Source organism: Delphinus delphis, chromosome 15, assembly GCF_949987515.2.
Source record: "Delphinus delphis chromosome 15, mDelDel1.2, whole genome shotgun sequence".
Taxonomy (NCBI): Eukaryota; Metazoa; Chordata; class Mammalia; order Artiodactyla; family Delphinidae; genus Delphinus; species Delphinus delphis.
Genome location: NC_082697.1, coordinates 77,977,924 through 78,001,057, shown reverse-complemented (window position 1 = coordinate 78,001,057; position 23,134 = coordinate 77,977,924). Strand labels below are relative to the sequence as shown.

General features: G+C 37.6%; 1 protein-coding gene across 8 annotated transcripts in view; it reads left to right on the top strand.

Annotated features, from left to right (window-relative positions):
- GTF2I (general transcription factor IIi) overlaps window positions 1–23,134 on the top strand; it is a 96,085-nt gene that overhangs the window by 24,688 nt on the left and 48,263 nt on the right. For all 8 annotated transcript variants that reach the window (XM_060032220.1, XM_060032217.1, XM_060032219.1 and 5 more), the window contains exons 4-9: window positions 1,502–1,636; window positions 2,902–3,085; window positions 3,254–3,282; window positions 6,556–6,610; window positions 7,105–7,148; window positions 15,706–15,783. In XM_060032220.1, coding sequence (XP_059888203.1) covers window positions 1,502–1,636; window positions 2,902–3,085; window positions 3,254–3,282; window positions 6,556–6,610; window positions 7,105–7,148; window positions 15,706–15,783 — 525 coding nt within the window. The remainder of the gene's footprint in view (window positions 1–1,501; window positions 1,637–2,901; window positions 3,086–3,253; window positions 3,283–6,555; window positions 6,611–7,104; window positions 7,149–15,705; window positions 15,784–23,134) is intronic.

Below are 23,134 nucleotides of genomic sequence, written 5' to 3'. Positions count from 1 at the left end.
GCTTCTCTTGTTGTGGAGCCTGGGCTCTAGGCACGTGGGCTTCAGTAGTTGTGGCACGTGGGCTCAGTAGTTGTGGCTCGCGGGCTCTAGAGCGCAGGCTCTGTAGTTGTGGCACACGGGCTTAGTTGCTCCGTGGCATGTGGGATCTTCCCGGACCAGGGCTCAAACCCGTGTCCCCTGCATTGGCAGGCGGATTCTTAACTACTGTACCACCAGGGAAGTCCCTATGAGTCAGTTTTAGAAATTCTTGGAAGAAAATTCTAAGCTCTCTTTCAGAGTTTTGAAAAGCACTGTCCAATAGAAATAATGTAATGTAAATCACTTAGGTAATTTAAAATTTTCTAATAAAAAGTAAGGAGAAACAAATAATTCATTTTAGTCGTTGTATTTTAAACTGGTGTCTAAAACATCATTCAACATGTAATCAATATAAAAAAATTATCAGTGGGGTATTTTGCACACTATTTTTTGTACTGAGTCTTCAAAATCTAGTGTATATTGTAAACTTACAACACATCTTAATTCGGACTGGTCACATTTCAAGTGCTCAGTAACCACAGGTGTTTAGTGGCTATTGTGTTAAACTTTGCAACAAGAATGTTTTTTGTGGTGATAATCTTCCCATATTTAAGTTTGTAGTTAGTCTTAAGGTATCTTTCTATTTTAAAACTACTGTTACCTAATTTTTACTTTGTAGAATGGTTATAGCTACTCTTATTTCAGAGATAATCACCGTTTCTTATTATTTCCATTCAAGTCATTTATGTCTTTTAGATGTTTATTTATGTTTTATATTTTAATTTTTTTAAAATTTTATTTATTTTTGTTTTGGCTGCGTTGGGTCTTCGTTGCTGTGTGCGGGCTTTTTCTAGTTGCAGCGAGTGGGGGCTACTCTGCGTTGTGGTGCATGGGCTTCTCATTGCGGTGGCCTCTCCCGCTTCGGAGCACAGGCTCAAGGTGTGCGGGCCTCAGCAGTTGCTTGCAGGTGGGCTCCAGAGTACAGGCTCAGTAGTTGTGGCGCATGGGCTTAGTTGCTCCGTGGTACGTGGGATCTTCTCAGACCAGGGATCGAACGCGTTTCCCCTGCATTGGCAGGTGAGCTCCCACCCACTGCGCCACCAGGGAAGCCCCTAGGTGTTTATTTTATTTATTTATTTATTTATTTTGCGGTATGCGGGCCTCTCACTGTTGTGGCCTCTCCCATTGCGGAGCACAGGCTCCGGACGCGCTGGCTCAGCGGCCATGGCTCACGAGCCTAGCCGCTCCGTGGCATGTGGGATCTTCCCGGACCGGGGCTCGAACCCGTATCCCCTGCATCGGCAGGCGGACTCTCAACCACTGCGCCACCAGGGAAGCCCTCGGTGTTTATTTTTAAAGTTCTTCCTCCTCCCTTTCCTTTCTGTCAAATCATAAATGTTAGTATTAGGAAAAAATATTCTTAGTAAAAAATCAAATATTGAGATAATGGATATGGACCTTATATATCATTAATATTTTACAGGTGTTGAAGAAGAAGAAAAGGCTGCAGAGATGCATAAAATGAAATCAACAACCCAGGCGAATCGGATGAATGTCGATGCTGTAGAGATTGAAACACTCAGAAAAACAGTTGAGGACTATTTCTGCTTTTGCTATGGTAGGGTTATACACTTGAATTTTCTAAAAGATATGTTATACAGTTGACTTTTCTAAAGGGCAGATCACATAATTGACTTAACATTCATGTAACATACTTTTACAAATGAATGGGTTAATTCCCAAATATTTGGTTAACATTACAAATGACCTTTCTTCCTTTTTTTTTTTTTGGATAAAGTAGATTTCATGGAAATGACCTTACTTTCTAGTTCCAGTTTGTGGGAGCCCAGAAATAAATGTAGCTGTTAGAGGTTTTGTTTTGTTTTGTTTTTTATTTTTTTATTTTTTTTCTTTTTTTTTTCTTTTTTTTTTGTTTTGTTTTGTTTTTAATTAAAGAGCAGTTTTAAGGTTCATAGCAAAATTAAGAGGAGGGTACAGAGATTTCCCACATGACCCTGCCCGGCACATGCATAGCTTCCCCACTGTCAGCATCCCCACCAGAGAAACTACAGGACACATCACAGTCACCTAAAGACGGTGGTTTATGTTTGACATGCGTGCTGGTCTTACCAAATCCCTGGGAAAAACCACCTTTTGTTAGTCTAATTATGCAGTAAACAGCTCTTTTTAAGAATAAGGGAAAGAGGGGGAGGATATAGGTTGCACTGTGAGATTGTAGGTAAAACTCAACTCTGGGGAACGGAGTTTCTAGCATGTGTGGGCTCACTGATACAGACAGCTGACAGGATATATTCATTTGTGAATGTAGCATGTGTTTATCTAATAAGTTTTCAATGAGAATATTAGCCAAAAACTGCCTGGTATGTTATGGTAACACTTGGGTTTGTCAGGGTTGCATGTTCTGAGGCTGAATTGCATATGAAAAGATTGTGTTATACCAGGGTGGGGCCGTTGTTCCTTTCCTTTTGCATGGATTTTATGTAAGTGTTTTATATCATTTTCATTTTGGCCTTTTGAATTCATTTCAGGTTTAGACTTCTGCTAACATGGGAATAGGGCCCTATAGTATTTGAATGTAGTTTTGAAATCAGATATTACAAAAATATGAATGCCGGGGAATTCCCTGGTGGCCTAGTGGTTAGGACTTCGGGCTTTCACCGTCGTGGCCTGGGTTCAATTCCTGGTTGGGGAACTGAGATCTTGTAAGCCATGTGGCCAAAAAACCCAAAAAAACCAAAAACAAAACCCACGAATGCCATCTATTAAGCCATGATAACTAACGTTGGTTTAGTTTTTTCAAATCTTAACCATTTAATGATTATCCTTTTTTTTTTTTACCTCATCCCTGTCTCTTGACCTCAGGGAAGGCTTTAGGCAAATCGACAGTGGTACCTGTTCCATATGAAAAGATGCTACGAGATCAGTCAGCTGTGGTGGTGCAGGGGCTTCCAGAAGGAGTATCCTTTAAACATCCTGAAAACTATGATCTTGCAACCCTGAAGTGGATTTTGGAGAACAAAGCAGGGATATCATTTATCATTAAGAGGTGAAGTACTTTTTCCCTTGCCCTCAACAGTTTATTCCTATAAAGTTGAATATTTAAGTTATGTTAATATGTTTTAAAAATTCTTCTTTACTGTAGAAGCCATTTAAATTTATGCTTTATGATAATTTTGTATATTTACGTATAGTTTTTTGTTTTGTTTTAATGCAGACCTTTCCTAGAGCCAAAGAAGCTCCTAGGTAAGTGATTGTTTTGCTTACATGATAACAGGATGGGTTCCTAAACCTGTTGTGTCAAATTTAATACATTTTAATGATTTCTCCTTTATTTTCTTTCTTTCTTTTTTTTTTTTTTTTTTGCGGTACGCGGGCCTCTCACTGTTGTGGCCTCTCCCGTTGCGGAGCACAGGCTCCGGACGCGCAGGCTCAGCGGCCATGGCTCACGGGCCCAGCCGCTCCGCGGCATGTGGGATCTTCCCGGACCGGGGCACGAACCCGTGTCCCCTGCATCGGCAGGCGGACTCTCAACCACTGCGCCACCAGGGAAACCCTCCTTTATTTTCTTTGAGAATATGTTGTAAGGCGTTTTGGAGTGGAGTGTTATGGTGTTTATATAAAACCAGTGAAAAGTCATTGAGCTGAAAAACCAGAGACTTGTTTTTTGTTTTCAACTCAGCTGCTTGCTTTATGATGTATTCAAGGTTTTATGTTTGCAATGTGTAAGGTCATATCCTGGATCTGCCCTCATTTCCCAGAATTATGAGTGATTTAATTTACATAGTGTTCACTGAGCAGGCATGGAAATATTGGGGATAAGATTGGGTGAAGAGGGGATACAAAACCATGTATAAGCATTAAAGCTTTTTAGTGCTGGTAGTCTAGTGGTGGAGATAAAAACCTGTAAAGTCACCACAAGGAGAGCACAGCGTACACATTGTAGGAATGGTTAGTGGAAGTTCGTTGGAGGAAGCCCAGGAAGATGTTTATGGGGAAGAGTGCACTTAAGATGGGTCCTTGAAGAAAGAAGAGAATTTCAATAGGACTTCCTTCTGGGAAGGCCAGACATTCCATTTGAAGGGAAAAGGGATATTTAGAAGACTAGTACCCTTTGGAGCCAGGGTTATTTGAGACTTTTAAAAGGAAATAACCGTTGTCATTGGCAACCCCTTAAGCAACGTAAACATGAAAGGGCAAAATAATATATAAACACCCAAGTGTATATTGTTTTCTGATAAGTAACCTTTGTTATTTTCACCATGATGGAAAGATTTATATATATATATATTTTTTTTAATAAATTTATTTAATTTTTGGCTGCATTGGGTCTTCGCTACTGCACGTGGGCTTTCTCTAGTTGCAGTGAGCGAGGGCTACTCTTTGTTGCGGTGTGCAGGCTTATTGTGGTGGCTTCTCTTGTTGCAGAGCACAGGCTCTAGGCGCGCAGGCTTCAGTAGTTATGGCACACGGGCTTCAGTAGTTGTGGCTCGCGGGCTCTAGAGCACAGGCTCAGTAGTTGTGGCACACGGGCTTAGTTGCTCTGTGGCATGTGGGATCTTCCCGGACCAGGGCTCGAACCCATGTCCCCTGCATTGGCAGGCGGATTCTTAACCACTGCGCCACCAGGGAAGCCTGAAAAGATTAATATTTTAGAAGCTTTGTTGAGGTATAGTTGACATGCCATAAAATTCACACATTTTAAGTATATAGTCCCTGTAGTATATGGAATTGCTTTGGCAACTTAGTTGACCCTGTTTATTTCTGGACTTTCTACACAGTGAGTCATGTTGTATGTAAATCAAGATAGTTCACTTTGCAATCTGAATGCTTTTTATTTTTCAATTTTGTTGCTCTGGCAAGGATGTCCAATGCAGTATTGAGTAGAAGTGGCCATAGCATATATTGCCTTGTTCTTGATACTAGGTGGAAGGCATTCAGGCTTTCACCATTCTGATGTTAGCTGTTGGTTTTTGTATATGCCCGTTTTAAGGTTGAAAAAGCGTAGATTTATTTGTCATATTTAAATTAAAATTCACTTTTTCGTGATCAGTATTTTTTTCCCTGAAGTACTCTAAGTATACTAAGTAAACTAAGTATCCTTAGTTTGCTATTTGTATTTTATGAGGTCTTTGATTCTAGAAACTTGTTCTGAAACATTGGGGTCTGGTGGTTAATTAAAGAATATTTCTATAGGGTGTTTTATAATAATGAGTTGTCCAAGTGGGTGGGTTTGTATGACTCAGGTCTTTTGCCTTACCAACTTTCAAAGTAATTGAAAAGTTGCAATTGTAATGGGATTGTATTTTCCAGTGTAAAAATTTTTTAGCAGGCTTATTGAGATACAATTGACATACAGTAAACTACACTTATTTAAAGTGTACAGTTAAGTTTTGACACATGAATATTCTGTGAAAACCATCACTGCAATCAGGGTAATGAAACATCCTTCACCCACAGGCGTCCTCACACCACACCCCTTGGTAATTCTTCTTTTCTTCTCTCTGCCTCGTCCCCAGGCAATCACTCATCTTCTTGTCATCAGCATAGATGTGTCTGCATTTTCTAGATTTTTTTTTAATAGAAATGGAATCTTACAGTATGTACTCTTTTTTGTTTGTTTTGCTTCCTGTTTTGCGATTTATCCATGTTTCATGTATCGGTAGTTATTTTTTTTTATTGCTGATTAGTGTTCACTGTATAGATATACTACAATTTGTTTACTCATTCACTTGCCCATGAATATTTGGGTTTCCATTTCTTGGCAGTTACAAAGAAAGCCACTATGATATTTGAGGGCAGGTTTTTATGTGGATATATATTTTCATTTCTCTTGGGTAAATACCTGAAAGGGAATAGTGAGATCATATGGTAGTTAGTTACATATTTACCTTTTTAAGACACTGACAAACTGGTTTTCAATGTGGTTGTTCCAGTTTACGCTCCCACCAGCAGTGTGTGAATTCTAGTTGTTCTACATCTTTGTCATCATTTGGGCGGGGTGGGGGGGGGTCAGTCTTTCCTCTTTTATTTTCACAAACATAAAATTCCCTATTTTATGTTGTGTAATTCAGTGGGTTTTAGGATATTTATAAGACGTACAACTATCACCCTGTCTCATCACCTCAAGAACACTGTATCTGTTAGCAGTTACTGTTTTCCAGTTCTTCTGATCCAGATCTACTCTTAATAGAAATCTGGCATCATTTATACATCGGTATTGTCTTATTCAGTAATAGTGTATTGGTGTATTTGTTTCACTGATAAGAATAAGAGCTTTCTCATTAAAGGGAGGGTTCTGGAGGGTTGAGGGGATAAAAGCTGTTAGATGGTTATCATCCCTATTTACCTTCCTTATAGGGGAGAACGAAGGACACTCTTAAACTACCACCATACTCATTCTGATGACCCAGAGCTGTGAACTCCCTTCCCCAGGTCATTCTGTATTTAGGACCTTTGAAAATATTAGTCATACTTCAAGTACTGGAAGAATCTAAATCTAATTTTCTTTGTACATAGGTGCTCGAGTGACGGTAACAGATGCTGAAAGGTCAATGCTATCTCCAGGTGGAAGGTAAAGCATATCTCATCAGTACTAATGAACCTCTACACCTCAGCAAGTTTTAGTGTTTAGATTATTGAGGTATTAGAATATTAAAAAACACTGTGTCACACATCTCAATGTTTAATAATGCAGTCGAATCCTTTGGAGGTCCTGTGAAAATGTACTTTTTGACTTAGTTTTGAATGGTAATAGTTCCTGGGTGAAGTTGATGTGATTGGTCTGAGGGCCACGTTGTGAGTAGGAAGGCCTTATAGTAAAAAGACGGGATTTGCTTTGTTGTTTTATTATACTTTTCCCTCCCATATGGTTGATTGGAATTAAAGTACTAAATTCAGTTGACAGGTTATTTATGCAAGAAATAAATATGTAAATTTTAAAGTGAGTCAGTTTTGCATTGAGCTTGGTCAGGTGAATGAGTTTATACAGTGAGTTCCAGGACATGTGAGCACTGTGTGAGTGGCCCTCACAATGCAGAGCTTCATCAGGGCTTCTTTTCCTTTCAGTTGTGGCCCCATCAAAGTGAAAACTGAACCCACAGAAGATTCTGGTATGTACTTGTGCTTTTAGACTCAATTATGAAATGTAAGAAGCCTTTTCCTTAATGTAGAAGGTTGTATTTTGACTCATTACTTATTGCTTTGGTGAGAAGTAGACAGAACAAATTTATTCCAAAGGTGACGTCGTTAATGTTACTGTATTATACTAAAACCCCAAGATAGTAATTTGACAAAGTGGTAGCTAGAAATTCATTGCTAATTACACATTTATAGACAAAATTTATTAACAGTTTTTTCCAATTACACAGGAATAATAATAAATGTCATCTAGTCCTATAGTGCTTTTTACAATAATCAATATAATATCGTCTTGACTCTGCCTTTTCCCATTGCATTCCCTTTTTTTTTTTTACTCCCCAGGGAAACTGTCTTTAACTCTAAGCTGTTTTTGGTATTTAATTCTTTATTTTCATTTTTATTATTTATTTTAAAAAATTTTATTAGCGTATAGTTGATTTACAATGTTTTAGGTGTACAGCAAAGTGAATCAGTTATAACATACACATATATCCACTCTTTTTCAGTTTTTTTTTTCTTTTTTTTTTTTATGGCTGTGTTGGGTCTTAGTTGCGGCATGCAGGATCTTTTTTGTTGAGGTGTGCAGGCTCTTCATTGTGGCGTGCGGGCTTCTTTCTAGTTGTGGTGTGCGGGTTTTTTTTTTTTTCCTGTCTCTCTCTAGTTGTGTGTGGGCTCTAGTCTGCTTCACGCGAGCTCGGTAGTTGTTGCACGTGGCCTTAGTTGCCCAACCAGGGATGGAACCCGCATCCCCTGCATTGGAAGGCAGATTCTTTACCACTGGACCACCAGGGAAATCCCTTTTTTTAGATTCTTTTCCCATATTTAGATCCGTTCCCATTACAGAGTATTGCTTAGTAATTCTTTATTTTTATATGTCATTCTCATACTATTTCATATACTTTTCTTTTTATAAATTTATTTATTTTTGGCTACATTGGGTCTTTGTTGCTGTGTGCGGGCTTTCTCTAGTTGCGGTGAGCGGGGGCTACTCTTCATTGTGGTGCGCGGTATTCTCATTGTGGTGGCTTTTCTTGTTGTGGAGCATGGGCTCTAGGCGCGTGGGCTTCGGTAGTTGTGGCGAGCAGACTCAGTAGTTGTGGCTCGCGGGCTCTAGAGTGCAGGCTCAGTAGTTGTAGCGCACGGGCTTGGTTGCTCCGCGGCATGTGGGATCTTCCCGGACCGGGGCTCGAACCCGTGTCCCCTGCACTGGCAGGCGGATTCTTAACCACTGCGCCACCAGGGAAGTCCTGTGGCTTTTCTTTTCTTAATGATGTCCTTCGAAGCCTAGAAGTTTTTAATTTTGATCCAGTTTTCCAAGTTTTTCTTCTGTCACTTTTTTTTTTTTGTGGTACGCGGGCTTCTTACCGCCGTGGCGTCTCCCGTTGCGGAGCACAGGCTCCGGACGCGCAGGCTCAGTGGCCATGGCTCACGGGCCCAGCCGCTCCGCGGCATGTGGGATCCTTCCGGACCGGGACACGAACCCGTGTCCCCTGCATCGGCAGGCGGACTCTCAACCACTGTGCCACCAGGGAAGCCCTCTTCTGTCACTTTTGCCTTTGGTGTTACATCTAGAAAATCTTTGCCCAACCTAAAGTCATAACGATTTTTATACTTATGCTTTCTTCCTGAATTTATAGTTTTAACTCTTATATTTCGGTCTAAGAGCCATTTTAAGTTAATTTCTGTGCATGTTGTGATGTAAGGGTCTAAATTTATCTATCATTTATCACATTTATCATGTGAATATCCTGTTGTCCGAGCATCATTTGTTGAAAAGATACCCTTTCTCCATTGGATTGCCTTATTGGCATGTTTGTCAAAAATCAATTGACCAAGTTTACTTCTGCACGTTCAACTCTATTCCCCTGAACTCTAATGCCTATTCTTAGGCCAGTACCATACTGTATTTCATGTAGGTTTTTTAAAAAAAATTATTTATTTTGTATTTTATTTATTTTTGGCTGCATTGGGTCTTCGTTGCTGCACACGGGCTTTCTGTAGTCGCGGCGAGCGGGAGCCATTCTTTGTTGTGGTGCACGGTCTCCTCATTGCGGTGGCTTCTCTTGTTGCGGAACACGGAGCTCTAGGCACACGGGCTTCGGTAGTTGTGGCATGTAGGCTCTAGAGCGCAGGCTCAGTAGTTGTGGCGCACAGGCTTAGTCGCTTCGTGGCATGTGGGATCTTCCCAGACCAGGGCTTGAACCCGTGTCCCCTGCATTGGCAGGCTGATTCTTAACCACTGTGCCACCAGGGAAGCCCTTCATGTAGTTTTAAGGTTTGGTTTAATTTGTTGCCTATTAACGTGGAAAATGAGAATATACTTACTTTACCACTTGTTTCCAATACTTCTTCCCTTTTTCCCACTTTTATCATAGAGGTAAATTGATTTTTACTATTCAGGTTCTTTTAGAACTGAGCATTGTCTTGGACATTTAATGTTTGCTTTCTTGCCATGTTCCATTTCTAGGGCAGAGTATTTTTGCTTATTTTAAAAACATACAGGTCTTCCTGACTTGATTACAATTTCATTGTGATAATTTATTGTTACTCTGTTTCTATGATAAGAGTCAGAATGAAAGCAACTTCATCTTTTAAAAATAATATATCATTTTTAAAGGTCATCATATTATTACTAGGGATATATTTTTAAATTAGTCTTGGTGATTGGTAAGGAAAAAATGGATTTTTACAGTTTTTTCTTACTAAAGGCACATATAAACTATGATGTCTCCTGTTCGACCTCTTGCAGAGGATGGATGCCAATTGGTATTACGTTGTGTTACATCTGAATTCTCACTGTTGCAGGGCCTGTCACTGGGGCTTTTGCTGTGCTCTTGGATTACTTCAGAAATTATCTTATGCAGTGAATTTCAGATTTAGAGTTCATCTAGGAACACGAGGATGATTTTATTAGAAAAATCTCTTAATTCACTTATGTTATTGAACTAATTACAAATAATATATCATTTAGGTAGATGATGAAAGGCAGCAGAAATTCTTAACATGATTGGGTGGAATATTATGTATAATTGTAAACGCCACCCCCTCGTGTTTAATAGTGAACCACAGGAAGCACTCCTCGTAAGACACTAGCACATTCTCATGTTTCTTACCAGTGTTCCAGATGACCAAACCATTACAAATAAGAGTAAGTAATTAGAAAATGCAGGGTACCATTAACTTTTACAGGTGATATGATTATGTATACAGAACACTAAAGAGAATCAACTAGAAAACTCCTAAAAACAAAACATCCATAATCTATTCTACTTCAAGAAGTGTTAAAAAGTCTGTGTTAAAGTGTTAAAAAGATAATAACAACTTAGATTAAAAGTGATTGAAAAAAATTTAATAATCCTTTGAAAGCTTTCTAAGCAATAAAATTTGACTAGGGAAAAATTCTAAAAATTTTGTATGGCAGAATCAGCCAAAATGTATCAAAGGACATGTAAGAAACAGGGAATGGCTATTTGCAAGACAAATGACAAAGGGTTGTTTTACTTGACTTACAAAGAGCTAATCCAAGAAATAAATGACCAAAGATTCAAGAGAAAATGCTCAGTTTAGTTAAAGAAATGGAGATAAAAGTCCAAGAAAGATAAAGTTTTGCACTCAGCAGATTGGCAGACATTAAATTCTGCTTATACCCAGTCTCAGTAAGGGTGTAGAGAAACAGGCAGTTTTTAAAATTCTTGATGTGTGTAATAATTATTGCTGTCTTATGGAGGATACTTTGGTAATATCTCTCATTTGGAGATGCACATGTTCTTTGACCCATTGCTGCTTTGCAAAAAGAGCAATTAACCCGCAACTCCATTAGTGAATTCTGTATTGTCTTTGAACACAGTGAGGCAATAGGTCTGTATAAGATATACTTGTTAGCTAGAGAAAAGCTAGATGTGATGAAAGAAATGAACAATATTGTAATGCCTTAAACTTTGTATTTAAAAATGTTACATTTTGAAATTATTGCAAGCTAATAAAAAACCTGCATGTATAATATAAGGACCTTTTTCCTGTGCCAATGTGATACCCTATCTTTTTTTTTTTTTTGGTGGGGAGGGAAAAGCAAGAACACCAGGTGTGTTTAGTGTGCAGCAAGAACACCAGGGATCTTTCCCAAAGCAGTGTCTCCCCTGTCACTCTTTTAACTACTTCAGCGTGTGATTCTTAGAAGCAAGGATATTGTCCCACATTACTACAATATAATCATCAAAATAAGGAAGATAAATTACTCCTAATTCTCAAACCCTTTTCAAGTTTTGGGTTTGTTGGTTTGTTTGTTTTCCCATTAATGGCTTCTTCAGCTTTCTCAGGCTTTTCTGGTCTTCTATGACCATGACACTTTTGAAGGAAGTATCTGATAGTTCCTCATGATTAGATTCATGTAATGCGTTTTTTGCAAAAATAGCATAGAAACGATGCCGTGTTTTTTTTTCTCCTTTCATATCAGATGGAAGTTGTTTTCTATTTATCCCTTTACTGAAGATATTATTTATGTGACCAGAGTTAGTTTTTCTAGGCTTCTCCACTGTAATTTCTTTATATTAATTGTATTTCCTTTGTAATTATTATATTCATGGGAGTTTCTCTGAGACTATGGAAATATATACCACTCATCAAACTTCCACTTAAAATTAATTCATGTATATTAGAGTACACTCTTTCTATTTTATAGTATATTTCTGTCTTATTCAGTATATTACAATTCATTATTATCATTATTTATTTTGATTTGCAAATAGTCCTTGCTTTGGCCATTGGGAACCACTTCAAGATGTCCCCCGTGTCCTTCCTTGTTTGTAAATATCCCCATTGTTTTTAGAGAACTGTTAATTTTTTGCTAAGCAAGATTGTTAGGGTTCATCTTATTCTTTCCCTAATCCAGCACTAGAGTCAGCCCTGGTTCCTCACTGTGGAGAGTGTTATTTATTAAGAAACCATAACCTAGGTGTTAGATGTTCTTACTGCAGTTGGGATGTCATTGCTTCTAAGTGGACAAAGCTAGGGTATCTGTTTATTTGTATTTACATACACATAATTATATACATACGTACATCCATTTACATCTATGTTTTTTTCATGCCCATATCTTCAGTTCCACTCTTGACACCCCAAGGTTTTTTCCCTCCCTTTCCTAGAGAGTATTCTTTGTCGCACTTAGAATCATAGCAACCAGATATTCTCAGTATGTTTACGTACTTCGTTTAAGCCATGTCTTATTGCCAGCCTCCTTGCCTTGCTGACCCTTTGACACTCTTTGTTGGGCTGTCACCACTCCACTCATGCTTGTCCCCCATTTGTCTCAGTCTCCCAGACCTGTTACTCAGTTTCCTCTCCCCCCCTCATATAAATAGTCTCATTCTGCTATCCTGCTTTGGACCATCAAACCTCCCCGATGCAGCTGCCTATTTTGGTCAGCGTAATCTAATGGCATTTGGAATGAATTGGTGGGGTAAGGAGAAAGAGAACTCTGTGTGTATGAGTATATGTGAGTGAATGAATGAGACCTTTTTATGTATGTTATTTTTAGGGAGATCTGCAAGACAGGCATTGTTGAATTCTCCTTTTTGGGAATAAGTATTTGAATCTATTACTCTGTTTGTTTTACAGAAGTTTTTTCTTTCCCCCCCTTTTTCCATGTCACAGGAAATTTCGATTTTCGGTTTAGTTTTTAGTTTATTGTGCTGAAATCACCGTTTCGCAGATCTTCTCCCCTTTATTTATATATTCCTTTCCTGAATAGTTTGCATCCAAAAAAAACATGCTGACGGGAGAAAAATCATATTTTTGGAATTCTTTATCCATCTTAATTATAGATATAATAGTACACATCACTATCATAGAGGTTTATTTTTTCTGCCTTACACTTTGTCTTTATATTCCTTTGTGTGTATGTGTGTCTTAACTTTTCTTGCAGTTTCTTTTAAAATTTACATTTTATTTTATTTTTTATATTTCTTGGGCATAACAGTTGTGGTCTATTTAGGAGAAAACAGCCATACCAGTTATTTGAACCATACCAGTTATTATTATGGAAAAAATTTACAGATTAATTAGTTGTAATAAAAAGGACTATATACTAAGGTATCATGTAAGTAATGACTCAAGGAATTGGCTGCCACCCCTAAAACTTCGCTTCTGATTTCTAAGGTGGGATGCTATTTGGATGGTACTGGTGTTATGTGGGGGACATGTTGAAACTGGTTCTGGTTGTGTTGGGAAACTTGTAAGGTGGATCCAGATGTTGCTATGGGAAGGGTCTGCTTTCACTAGATTAAAGGAGTATACCAAGGAGTGAGTGACCCTGATGGGAACAGGATGCAGCAAGCCAAAAGAAAGATGCAAGTCCCTTTTCCCTCTTCTAGCCTGTAGCCTCCCTACTCTATTCCCTTGTGGCAGAGATTCTCAAGGAACCAACTGTCTTGCAGTCCATGCGTCAGAAGAGTCTAAGAGGGCAGGTCTGGACCTGAGGCAGCAGCTTAATGACTCACGCAGGCTACCCCTTTGGCTACATGGCATCCACACACACCTCTGCATATTTATAACTTCATGTAACAGCTAAACAACGGTCCCATCTGACGGGATGCAACTTTCCCTTCCTACAGAGGGAACCGTTTTCGCCCTTGTTCTAATAGTCATTGTACCGTCTCTGGGAGACTAATTTACTGCCCAGTCATGGGCTATGTTAATTACTCCTCAAATATACCCCCAGCCTATTTATTCTCTTATCTAAAGGCTAACCGGCAAAGGAAACCTCCAACAAAATTTTTGTAAAATAATAATGGGAAGGAGAAGAGAGAACAGTTAATATAACCAAATATATAATATTTATAGAAACACACATACTCATAACAAGGAAGAAAACATGCAGTGTCCCCATTTCTGCAGCTTGTCACAAAAATTCATACCTTTCTTAATTCATTACCCATTATATTATGTTTTCTTTGCCTTCAGCCAGGACCCTATCCGGTAAGATTCTTTACCTGGTTGAGGTGACCCAAACCTTCACTCCACAATGGATCTGCCTTTTTTGTTTGCTTTGATTTTCTATTAACTTCTGCTAATGAGCATGGAAGTACTAGACACCCCACAGAATCCCAGGGTTTCCAGACAAGTTCCCTACCACCATCTTCTGGCAGCAAACCAACCTTCCATTGGTGATTGCTGTCCATAGAGTAACCCCCTTCTTTGCTTGTGGCTTCAGGGAGAAATGTCCTTTATTAGTATATCAAACTAACTCTCTAACTGAAGTATTTCTTCAGTTGAAAATACTCTGTACAAACCTTCTAAAGTCACATGGCACCAGCTCAATATTAAGTCCATGATGGGACTGGTATGATTATAGCTGATATCTTAGTCTGAACTGTGTACATACACCCATCCACTGTTGATTTCTTAAACTTGTCTGAGAGTATCATCTACTCCTGACATTGCAGATGAGAAAGAGAGAGAGTAGGAACTGCAACCATTTGGTGAAATCAGCCTTTCATTTCTGAAAGCCCCTCCTGTGTAACCCTTTGAGGCTCCCCAGCCAAGGGCTCTTTGTTTTTGAATATATGGGGAATATGTCTTTATTAAGAATTCATTAAAGAATTGGTTAAGAATCTTCTTTCTTAAAACTTTTAATTGAAGTATAATGTATGCAAAGTATAAGTGTATATATGCTCAATAAATAAAAAGTACACACGCCTGTAACCTAACATTCATTGATACAGAACATTAATAACACCCAAGAAGGTTTTCCCCCTCTCATTACTCTCCTCCCAAAATCAACTGCTTGCCTGAGTGTTTTTTTTTTAACCTAAGGCTTGTGCATTTTAATTTTTCTTCAGGTTTCTTGAGGGATAATTGACATTACTTGAGTTTTAACAACATAAATTTCTTTTCTCTAATTTTGACCTTCCTCTACATGGAATTGTAAAATACGCACTCATTTATATCTGGCCACAAAGGTGTATGTCAAATTATTTATCCTCATTGTGGGCAAAGTGTTATGCTGAAAGGTATGGTTTGTTACCCTTGTTAAAAAAGGGATATATTAAGAGGGGGGGGAAATTAACGTGTCTCATTGTTAAAATGGTTATGCCATATTTACTCTGGAATAGCGAGTTATTAAAATTTATGTTTGCAGGTGATTTTCAGTGATTTATAAAAATATTTTTAATATTGAGTGAAAATAGGATGTGACTAATTTTCTTTAATTGCGAAGATCAGAACTTGTTGGAGAACAAATTTAGCGTTAAATAATCCCAGAATGTTAGTAGTGTGGTTAAAACTACTACACTAGTAGTTGGTAGTACTATTAGTACTACCACTAGTACTACTAGTAATAGTAGTCTAGGTTGGGTTTTAGGTTATTTTTGTCCTCCTGACGAAGCCTAGCAAACTTTTGTCTTTTGAAAGCCTTTAAAATATGTATGCATTATTCTGCATTATTAGGAGGGCAGAAGGGATTTCCCTATACTGTCTGAATGCCCTGAAGTGTAATTATATAATTTAATTTAAAAAAATAATTTGTTTTTACAGGCATTTCTCTGGAAATGGCAGCTGTGACAGTAAAGGAAGAATCAGAAGATCCTGATTACTATCAATATAACATTCAAGGTAATACTGTTTAATACAGTTTTTCTTTCCAGAAGTTATTGGTGGTTAAAAGTAAAATTATTTAATTGCCCGAATTCCTTAGATACTATTTTATTGATTGGTCCTTTGGTCCTTGACTAGCATGTATACTTGTAATTTATCACTGAAATAAAATAGATTTCAAAAATGGGGCACTAAAATAAACTCAGTTTACAGGGGAAATGTTAAATAGTCATTCATATTCTTAAAAGGACAAGCAAAAGTTGTGGCACAATTTCGAATTCAATTTGAATTTTCAGTTATTTGCAAGGCATAAGAGGTCTTCTAAACGTTTAATATCTCTGTGCAATAAAAATAACTTTGCATTATCACTATGTTAAAAATCTATAAAAGATAAGACATTAATTTTAGGTATTTATCATCTTGTTCTGTAGCTGCTTGATTATCAAGGGGGAATTAAAGGTCATAATTTCACAGTGCAGTTTGCTTTTATGCTTTTTATGCTTTGATGGGTTTTAGTTTAGAAGAACATTTATAGTTCATGGTAAGTTTAATTTTTATAGATGCATAAAGTATAAGATCTGATTGGTTTTATGTATATACCCATAAAACTATCTTCACTGCAGTCAAGATAAAGAAATGTCCATAACCCTCAAGTTCCCTTGAGTCTCTTTGTAATTCACAGCCCTCCCCAGCCAACCACCGATCTGTTTTCTTTCATTTTAGATTAGTTTGCATTTTTAAGAAATTTATGTAAATGGAATCAACATAAAGTATGTACTGTTTTCTTGGGGTGGGGAGCTATGACTTCTTAAATTCCACATAATTGTTTTGAAATTTCATCCATAGTGTGGCATTTATCGATGGCTAATTCCATTTTATTGCTGTTATTCCATTGCTCGGCTGTACCACAATTTGTTTATCCCTCTGTCTATTGATGGACATTTTGGTTGTTTCCAGTTTGGGGCTATTAAAAGTAAAGGTGCTGAAACATTTGTTTGGAAATACGCCTTCCTTTCTCTTGAGTAGATCCCTAGAACTGGAATAGCTGAGATATATGGTAGGTATTTAAGCTGTTTTCCACTGTGCTTTTACTATTGTACATTTCCATAAGCGGGGACAATAGTTCCAGTGGCTCCACATCCTTATCAGCACTTGTATGGTCCGCATTACTATTTTTAGCCACTTCAGTGGATGTCTTATGATACCTCTTTTTGGTTTTAATTTGCCTTTGCTTAATAGGTTTAGTTTATTTAAAAAGATAAGGCTTTATCAGTTCTGGAGTATTATAAAAAAGTTATGAATAAATTTGTTCTGTTTGTAATCATGTGAATATCTGTATACAGATATTTGAATTTCATAATTTTTATGTCAGATTTGAATATTTTATTGCTTGTGATGTTAGTAATCACATGGCTGAAAGGTTGGGTTAATTCTGAGGATTTTTAATTAAAAAGTTAAAAATTTGGGAAATATTTAGCCTTTATAGCAGTTGTTGGTACCTTACTAACATATATTTAATAAATACTGTTTAATAAAATCTTTTTAGCACATTATATTTAATTTTTAAAATAAGATGTCTGCCTTTATCCTTGGTATTGCCTTTTTTAACTTTGCTGTTACTAGGCAGGATTATAGAAGCTTTTTTTTCCCCCTTTTGAAATAGGGAGTGTGAGTGATTTAAGTAATGAGTGGAAATCACATGTTTATAGAGGAAAAGATTGCTGAAATGAGAATATTTTAAGTGCAGCTGAAGAAGGTGGGAGCCAGAATATTAGTTTTTCATCTAGGCTGAGAGATACAGTCCATGCAGTTTGGGTACTTCTCTTAATAATTAAGCTTTGGCAATTCTTTGTATATTCTGAATAAAAGTCCTGCAAATAGGTTAATTTGATGGTGTCCAACTTAGTGCTTTTTTTTTTTTCCCCCTTATATGAGTTGTGCTTAAGTATCATAGCTAAGAAATCTTGGTCTGACCCAGTGTCACAGAGATTTTCTTCTGTGTCATATAAAAGTTTTCATAGTTTTACATTTAGGTCTGTGATTGGTTTAGACCTAATTTTTGTATAGTGTGCAGAATACCAGGTTCAAACTTAAGGCATACAGATATCCAGTTTTTCCAGTACCTTTTGTTGAAATGACTGTTCTTTTTTTTGTTTTGTTTTGTTTATTTTTGGCTGCGTTGGCAGGCTTTCTCTAGTTGTGGCGAGTGAGGGCTACTCTTCGTTGCAGTCTGCAGGCTTCTCATTGGGGTGGCTTCTCTTTGTTGCAGAGCACGGGCTCTAGGCACGTGGGCTTCAGTAGTTGTGGTGCACAGGTTTCAGTAGTTGTGGCTTGCAGGCTCTAGAGCATAGGCTCAGTAGTTGTGGCGCACAGGCTCAGTAGTTGTGGCGCACAGGCTCAGTAGTTGTGGTGCACAGGCTTAGTTGCTCTGCGGCACGTGGGATCTTCTTGGACCAGGGCTCAAACCCGCGGCCCCTGCATTGGCAGGCAGATTCTTAACCACTGCGCCACCAGGGAAGCCCAACGACTGTTCTTTTTCTATTTTATTACCTTTACATCTCTGTCAGTTTTCTCGAGAATATTCTGTTACATTGACCTGTTTCTATCTTCTTTCAAAATTACATTGTCTTGAGGACTATAGTTATTATAAAGTCTTAAAATCAGATTGTGAGAGTCCACCAAAATTATCCTTCTTTTTCAACATTATTTTGCCTATTTTAGCTCCTTTTCCTTTTCATATAAATTTTTTAAATCAGCTTATTGATTTGTTCAAAAAGCCCTGTGGGGACTTTTTTTTTTTTCGGTATGTGGGCCTCTCACTGTTGTGGCCTCTCCCGTTGCGGAACACAGGCTCTGGACGCGCAGGCTCAGCGGCCATGGCTCACGGGCCTAGCCGCTCCCTGGCATGTGGGATCTTCTCCGACCGGGACACGAACCCATGTCCCCTGCATCGGCAGGCAGACTCTCAACCACTGAGCCACCAGGGAAGCCCGGCTTCTTTTTTTTAAGAGTTTTTTTTTTTTAATTATTTTATTTTTGGCTGAGTTGGGTCTTCGTTGCTGCGCGTGGGCTTCTCTAGTTGCAGCAAGTAGGGCTACTCTTTGTTGCAGTGCGTGGGCTTCTCACTGCGGTGGCTTCTCTTGTTGTGGAGCATGGGCTCTAGGCATGCAGGCTTCAATAGTTGTGGCACATGGGCTTAGTTGCTCCACGGCATGTGGGATCTTCCCGGACCCGGGCTCAAACCCGTGTCCCTTGCCAATGCAAGGCAGGCGGATTCTTAACCACTGCGCCCCCAGGGAAGCCCAAGATTTTTATTTTTATTTTTTTTGATGTGGACCATTTTTAAAGTCTTTACTGAATTTGTTATAATATTGCTTCAGTTTTATGTTTTGTTTTTTTGGCCGGAGGCATGTGGGATCTTCTTACCTCCCTAGCCAGGGATCAAACCCGCACCCCCTGCATTGGAAGGCGAAGTCTTAACCACTGGACCACCAGGGAAGTCCTTCCACCTTCCCCCCACACCACCACCGTGGGGATTTTGATGGAGATTGTGCTGAATCTATAGACTAATTTAGGTTGAATATCTTAATATTGAATCTTCTGATTCATGAGCATGATATATGTATCTTATCTATTTAGCTCTTTCTTGATTCCTTTCATCAGTGCTTTGTTTTCAGCATACAGGTCTTGTACATATTTTGTAAGATTTATATCTAAGTAATGTTTTTCAGTGTTATTGTAAATGGAGTACTGTTCTTTTACAGTTTCAGCTTCCAACTTTATTGCTGATATGTAGAACTACAGTTGACTTTTACATACGGACCTTGTATCTTGTGACCTAGTTAAAATTCATTTATTAGTATAGCAACTATTTGGGAAAAAAATCTTTGGGATTTTGTAAGTAGACAGTATTATTTCTTCCCTTTCATTTTCTTGTGTTAATTGCACCAGCTCTTCAACATTCCAGTGTTACGTTGAATAGTAGTGAGAGTAGGCATCCTTACCTTGTTTGCAGTTTTAGAAGGAAATCTTTTCTCTGTGAAAGCTGTAGGTTTTTTGTAGTTGCCCTTCATCAGATTGAAGAAATTTTCTTCAGTTCAGAGTTTGTAAAGAGCTTTTATGGTGATTGGTTGTTGAATTTTGTGAAAGGTCTTTTCTGTATCTCTGGAGATGATTACATCATTTTTCTCGTTTAGTCTGTTAAAATGGTCATCAACATTAATTTTCAAATGTTGGTTCTGACTCATATCTCTTAAGAACATTTTCAAATGTTCTTAAGAGATATTAGTTAGAAGTTTCTTTTCTTGTAAATGTCCTTATTTGGTTTTGGTAATACTGGCCTAAGTGAATTGGGAAATGATATATTTGAAGAATTTTTTTGTAGAATTGATATTATTCCATTTCTGTATATTTTTGGTAAAATTTGCCAATGAATCCACCTGAACCTTGAGGTTTCTCTAATGGAAAGTTTAAAAATTTGCTCCATTTTTTAATTTTAAAATTTCTTTTAATCATTGTAGTTCTGCTCGGGTTACGGATTTCTTCTTGATTAAGAGTCGGCAGTTTGTGTCTTTTAAGGAATTTGTCTACTTTGTCTTAAGTTTTCTTTCTTTTTTTAAATTTTAACGTTTGCAGGGTCTGTAGTAATTTAATTATAGTGATTTGTGTCTTTTTGTTTGTTTCTTATCGGTCATTCTAGCTCAGGGCTTTGTCGTAAAACTTGGCAATATTGACATTTTGATCAAACAATTAATTGTTGTCAGTATCTGTCTTATGGTCTGCATTGTAGAATGTTTAGTATCCTCCCTGGCCTCTTCCTGCTAGATGTATACCAGTAGCATCTCCCTAGTTGTAACAATCCACAACATCTTCCAGTGGAGAACCATTGCTCTTGCTCTAGAACTTTCTCAATTTTTTTCTTTTTTCCTCAAAGATCTAGCTTTTACAAAATTTCAGTGATTTTTTGCTCTTATGTTTCTTTCTTTCTTTCTTTTTGGTTGCTTTAATTTTAATTTGGTATTATTTTATGTTTCTTAAGATGGGAGCTTAAATCATTGAAATATTTTCCAATATAAGTACTTAATGCCGTAAACTTCCCTCTTAAGCATTAGTTAACTGCACCCTATAAACTTTGGTTATTTTCATTCATTTCAAAACATTTTCTAATTTCCCCTTTGTCCTCTGGTTTACATAGAAGTGTAGTCTTGTCTTGTCTTTTCTTTTCTTTTTTTTTTTTTTTGGCAGCACCACATGGCTTGTGGGATCCTAGTTCCCTGTCCAGGGATCGAACCCAGGCCCTCGGCAGTGAAAGTGCAGAGCCCTAACCACTGGACAGCCTGGGAATTCCCTGTAGAAGTGTAGTCTTAATCTCCACATACCTGTGGACTTGTCAGGTAGCTTTGTTACTGATTTTTAGTTTATTTCCATTATGGTTGGAGAACATTCTTTGTATAATTTCAGTTATTTCAGCTTTGTTAAGGTTGCTTGATGGTCATTCAGGCCTGCTATATCTGCACTGGCATTTCTCTTTACTTCTATCCACTACAAAAGTATTGAAATCTCCAACTGCCTCTGTCTATTTCTCCTTCCAGTTCTTTCACTTTGCTTCATGCATTCTGAAGATCTGTTGTTAGGGATCACTATGCTAGAAGCTCCTTTTCCCTTGGACTCCTTTCCTGGCAGCCTCTTTGCAGTGCAGACCGTTGTCCTGATTTGTAATAACCTAGGTTAGTTTTGTTTGTTTTTGTAGTTCATATAAATAGAATCCGTCAGCATGTATCAGGCTTCTTCTGTAAACATGTAATTTGTGAGACATTTTGTTGGGTGTACTTGTAGGTCCATTATTTGCATTGCTGTATTGTACAGTCATCCTTTGGTATCCACAGGGGGATTGGTTCCAGGGCCACCCCCCAGTATCAAAACCCACAGATGATCAAGTCCCTTATATAAAACGGTGTAGTATTTGAATATAACCTACAAACGCCCACCCCTATACTTTATTTAAATCATCTCTAGATAACTTAAATACCTGATACAATGTAAATGCTAAATAGTTGCCAGCATGCTGCAAATTCAAATTTTGCATTTTGGAACTTTCTGGGATTTTTTGTTCCCAATATTTTTGATCCATGGTTGGTTGAATCTGCAGATGCTGAATGCAGGGATACAGATGGCTGGCTGTATTTCTAAAATGCTTTTTTAAAATGTTTAAAACCCACAAACATAATATACATCTGTCCAGGTTTACTGAATCTTACATGATATAACATGTTAACTATGTTATTGACACCCTTCTTTAGGCCCTTCCAATTCCCATTTTTTTCTCTGTTCCTCCTGATTAACCATTTTCTTGAAATTGAGGGTTGTCCTTCCTGATAACGATTTTATATTTTAAATGCATATACATTCCCACGGAAGTATCTTTGTATGTGTATCCAGGCACCTACATTTTATGTGTTACATTTTCTGTTTTTAAGCTTGACTCAAATGGTATCATACTGTATATGTGTTTCGTATATGTTCTTGTATGTCATTCAGTACAAGTTTTTGAGATTGACCTATTTTTGTCACGTACAGATTTAGTACTATCATTGCGACAATTACCTGTGTGATTATACTGAAGTTCATGTGTCCATTCTCGCACTTAAAATCATTTATGTTTTCTTCCAAAACTTTCGGTATTCCAAAATAGGCTTGGACACATCTCTGTGTACCTGTCAGTTTTCCTCTAAGATGTTCTCAGATGTGAGCGTTGGGAAAGTGATTTGTCTGCAGTGACTGTTAGACACTCCCGGAGTTGTGCGGGTGAAGTGTGCTGCTGATCTTACGACAGAGTCCAAGTCATTTGCTATTATAACATGTATGGTTAAAAGTAAACAACATAATTTGGTAGTATAGTGATATGTGAAGGTATGCTGGGCAAATATTAACCAAAAGAAACCAAGTTTAGTAATATTAATTTGAGGCCAAAAAAGAAAAAGATAACAAATATGAAGAGTAAGACTATATAATTTATATACTAATAAGTCATTAAGTTAATAGGATAATCATTAATTTGTATATACCTAACAATGTAGCCTCAAAAGTCTAAATAAAGAATTGATATAATTTGATACAATTGATAAATTTGTAAATGGAGTCATGTGGGAGATTTTAACAAATGATGAATGCTTATAAATGGTAAATAGAGTATTTGAACTCTGAAATTTACAAACATAAGCTAGTTGTTGTATATCCACAACTCTTTACCCAGCAAATAAATGTTTATTTACAAAACATGGATCTTTTACAAAAGTTGACTTTATATTTGTTCACAGGTAGCCTTAAAGAATTCCCCGAATATAATGTAATTAGTTAAATTAGAAGTCAA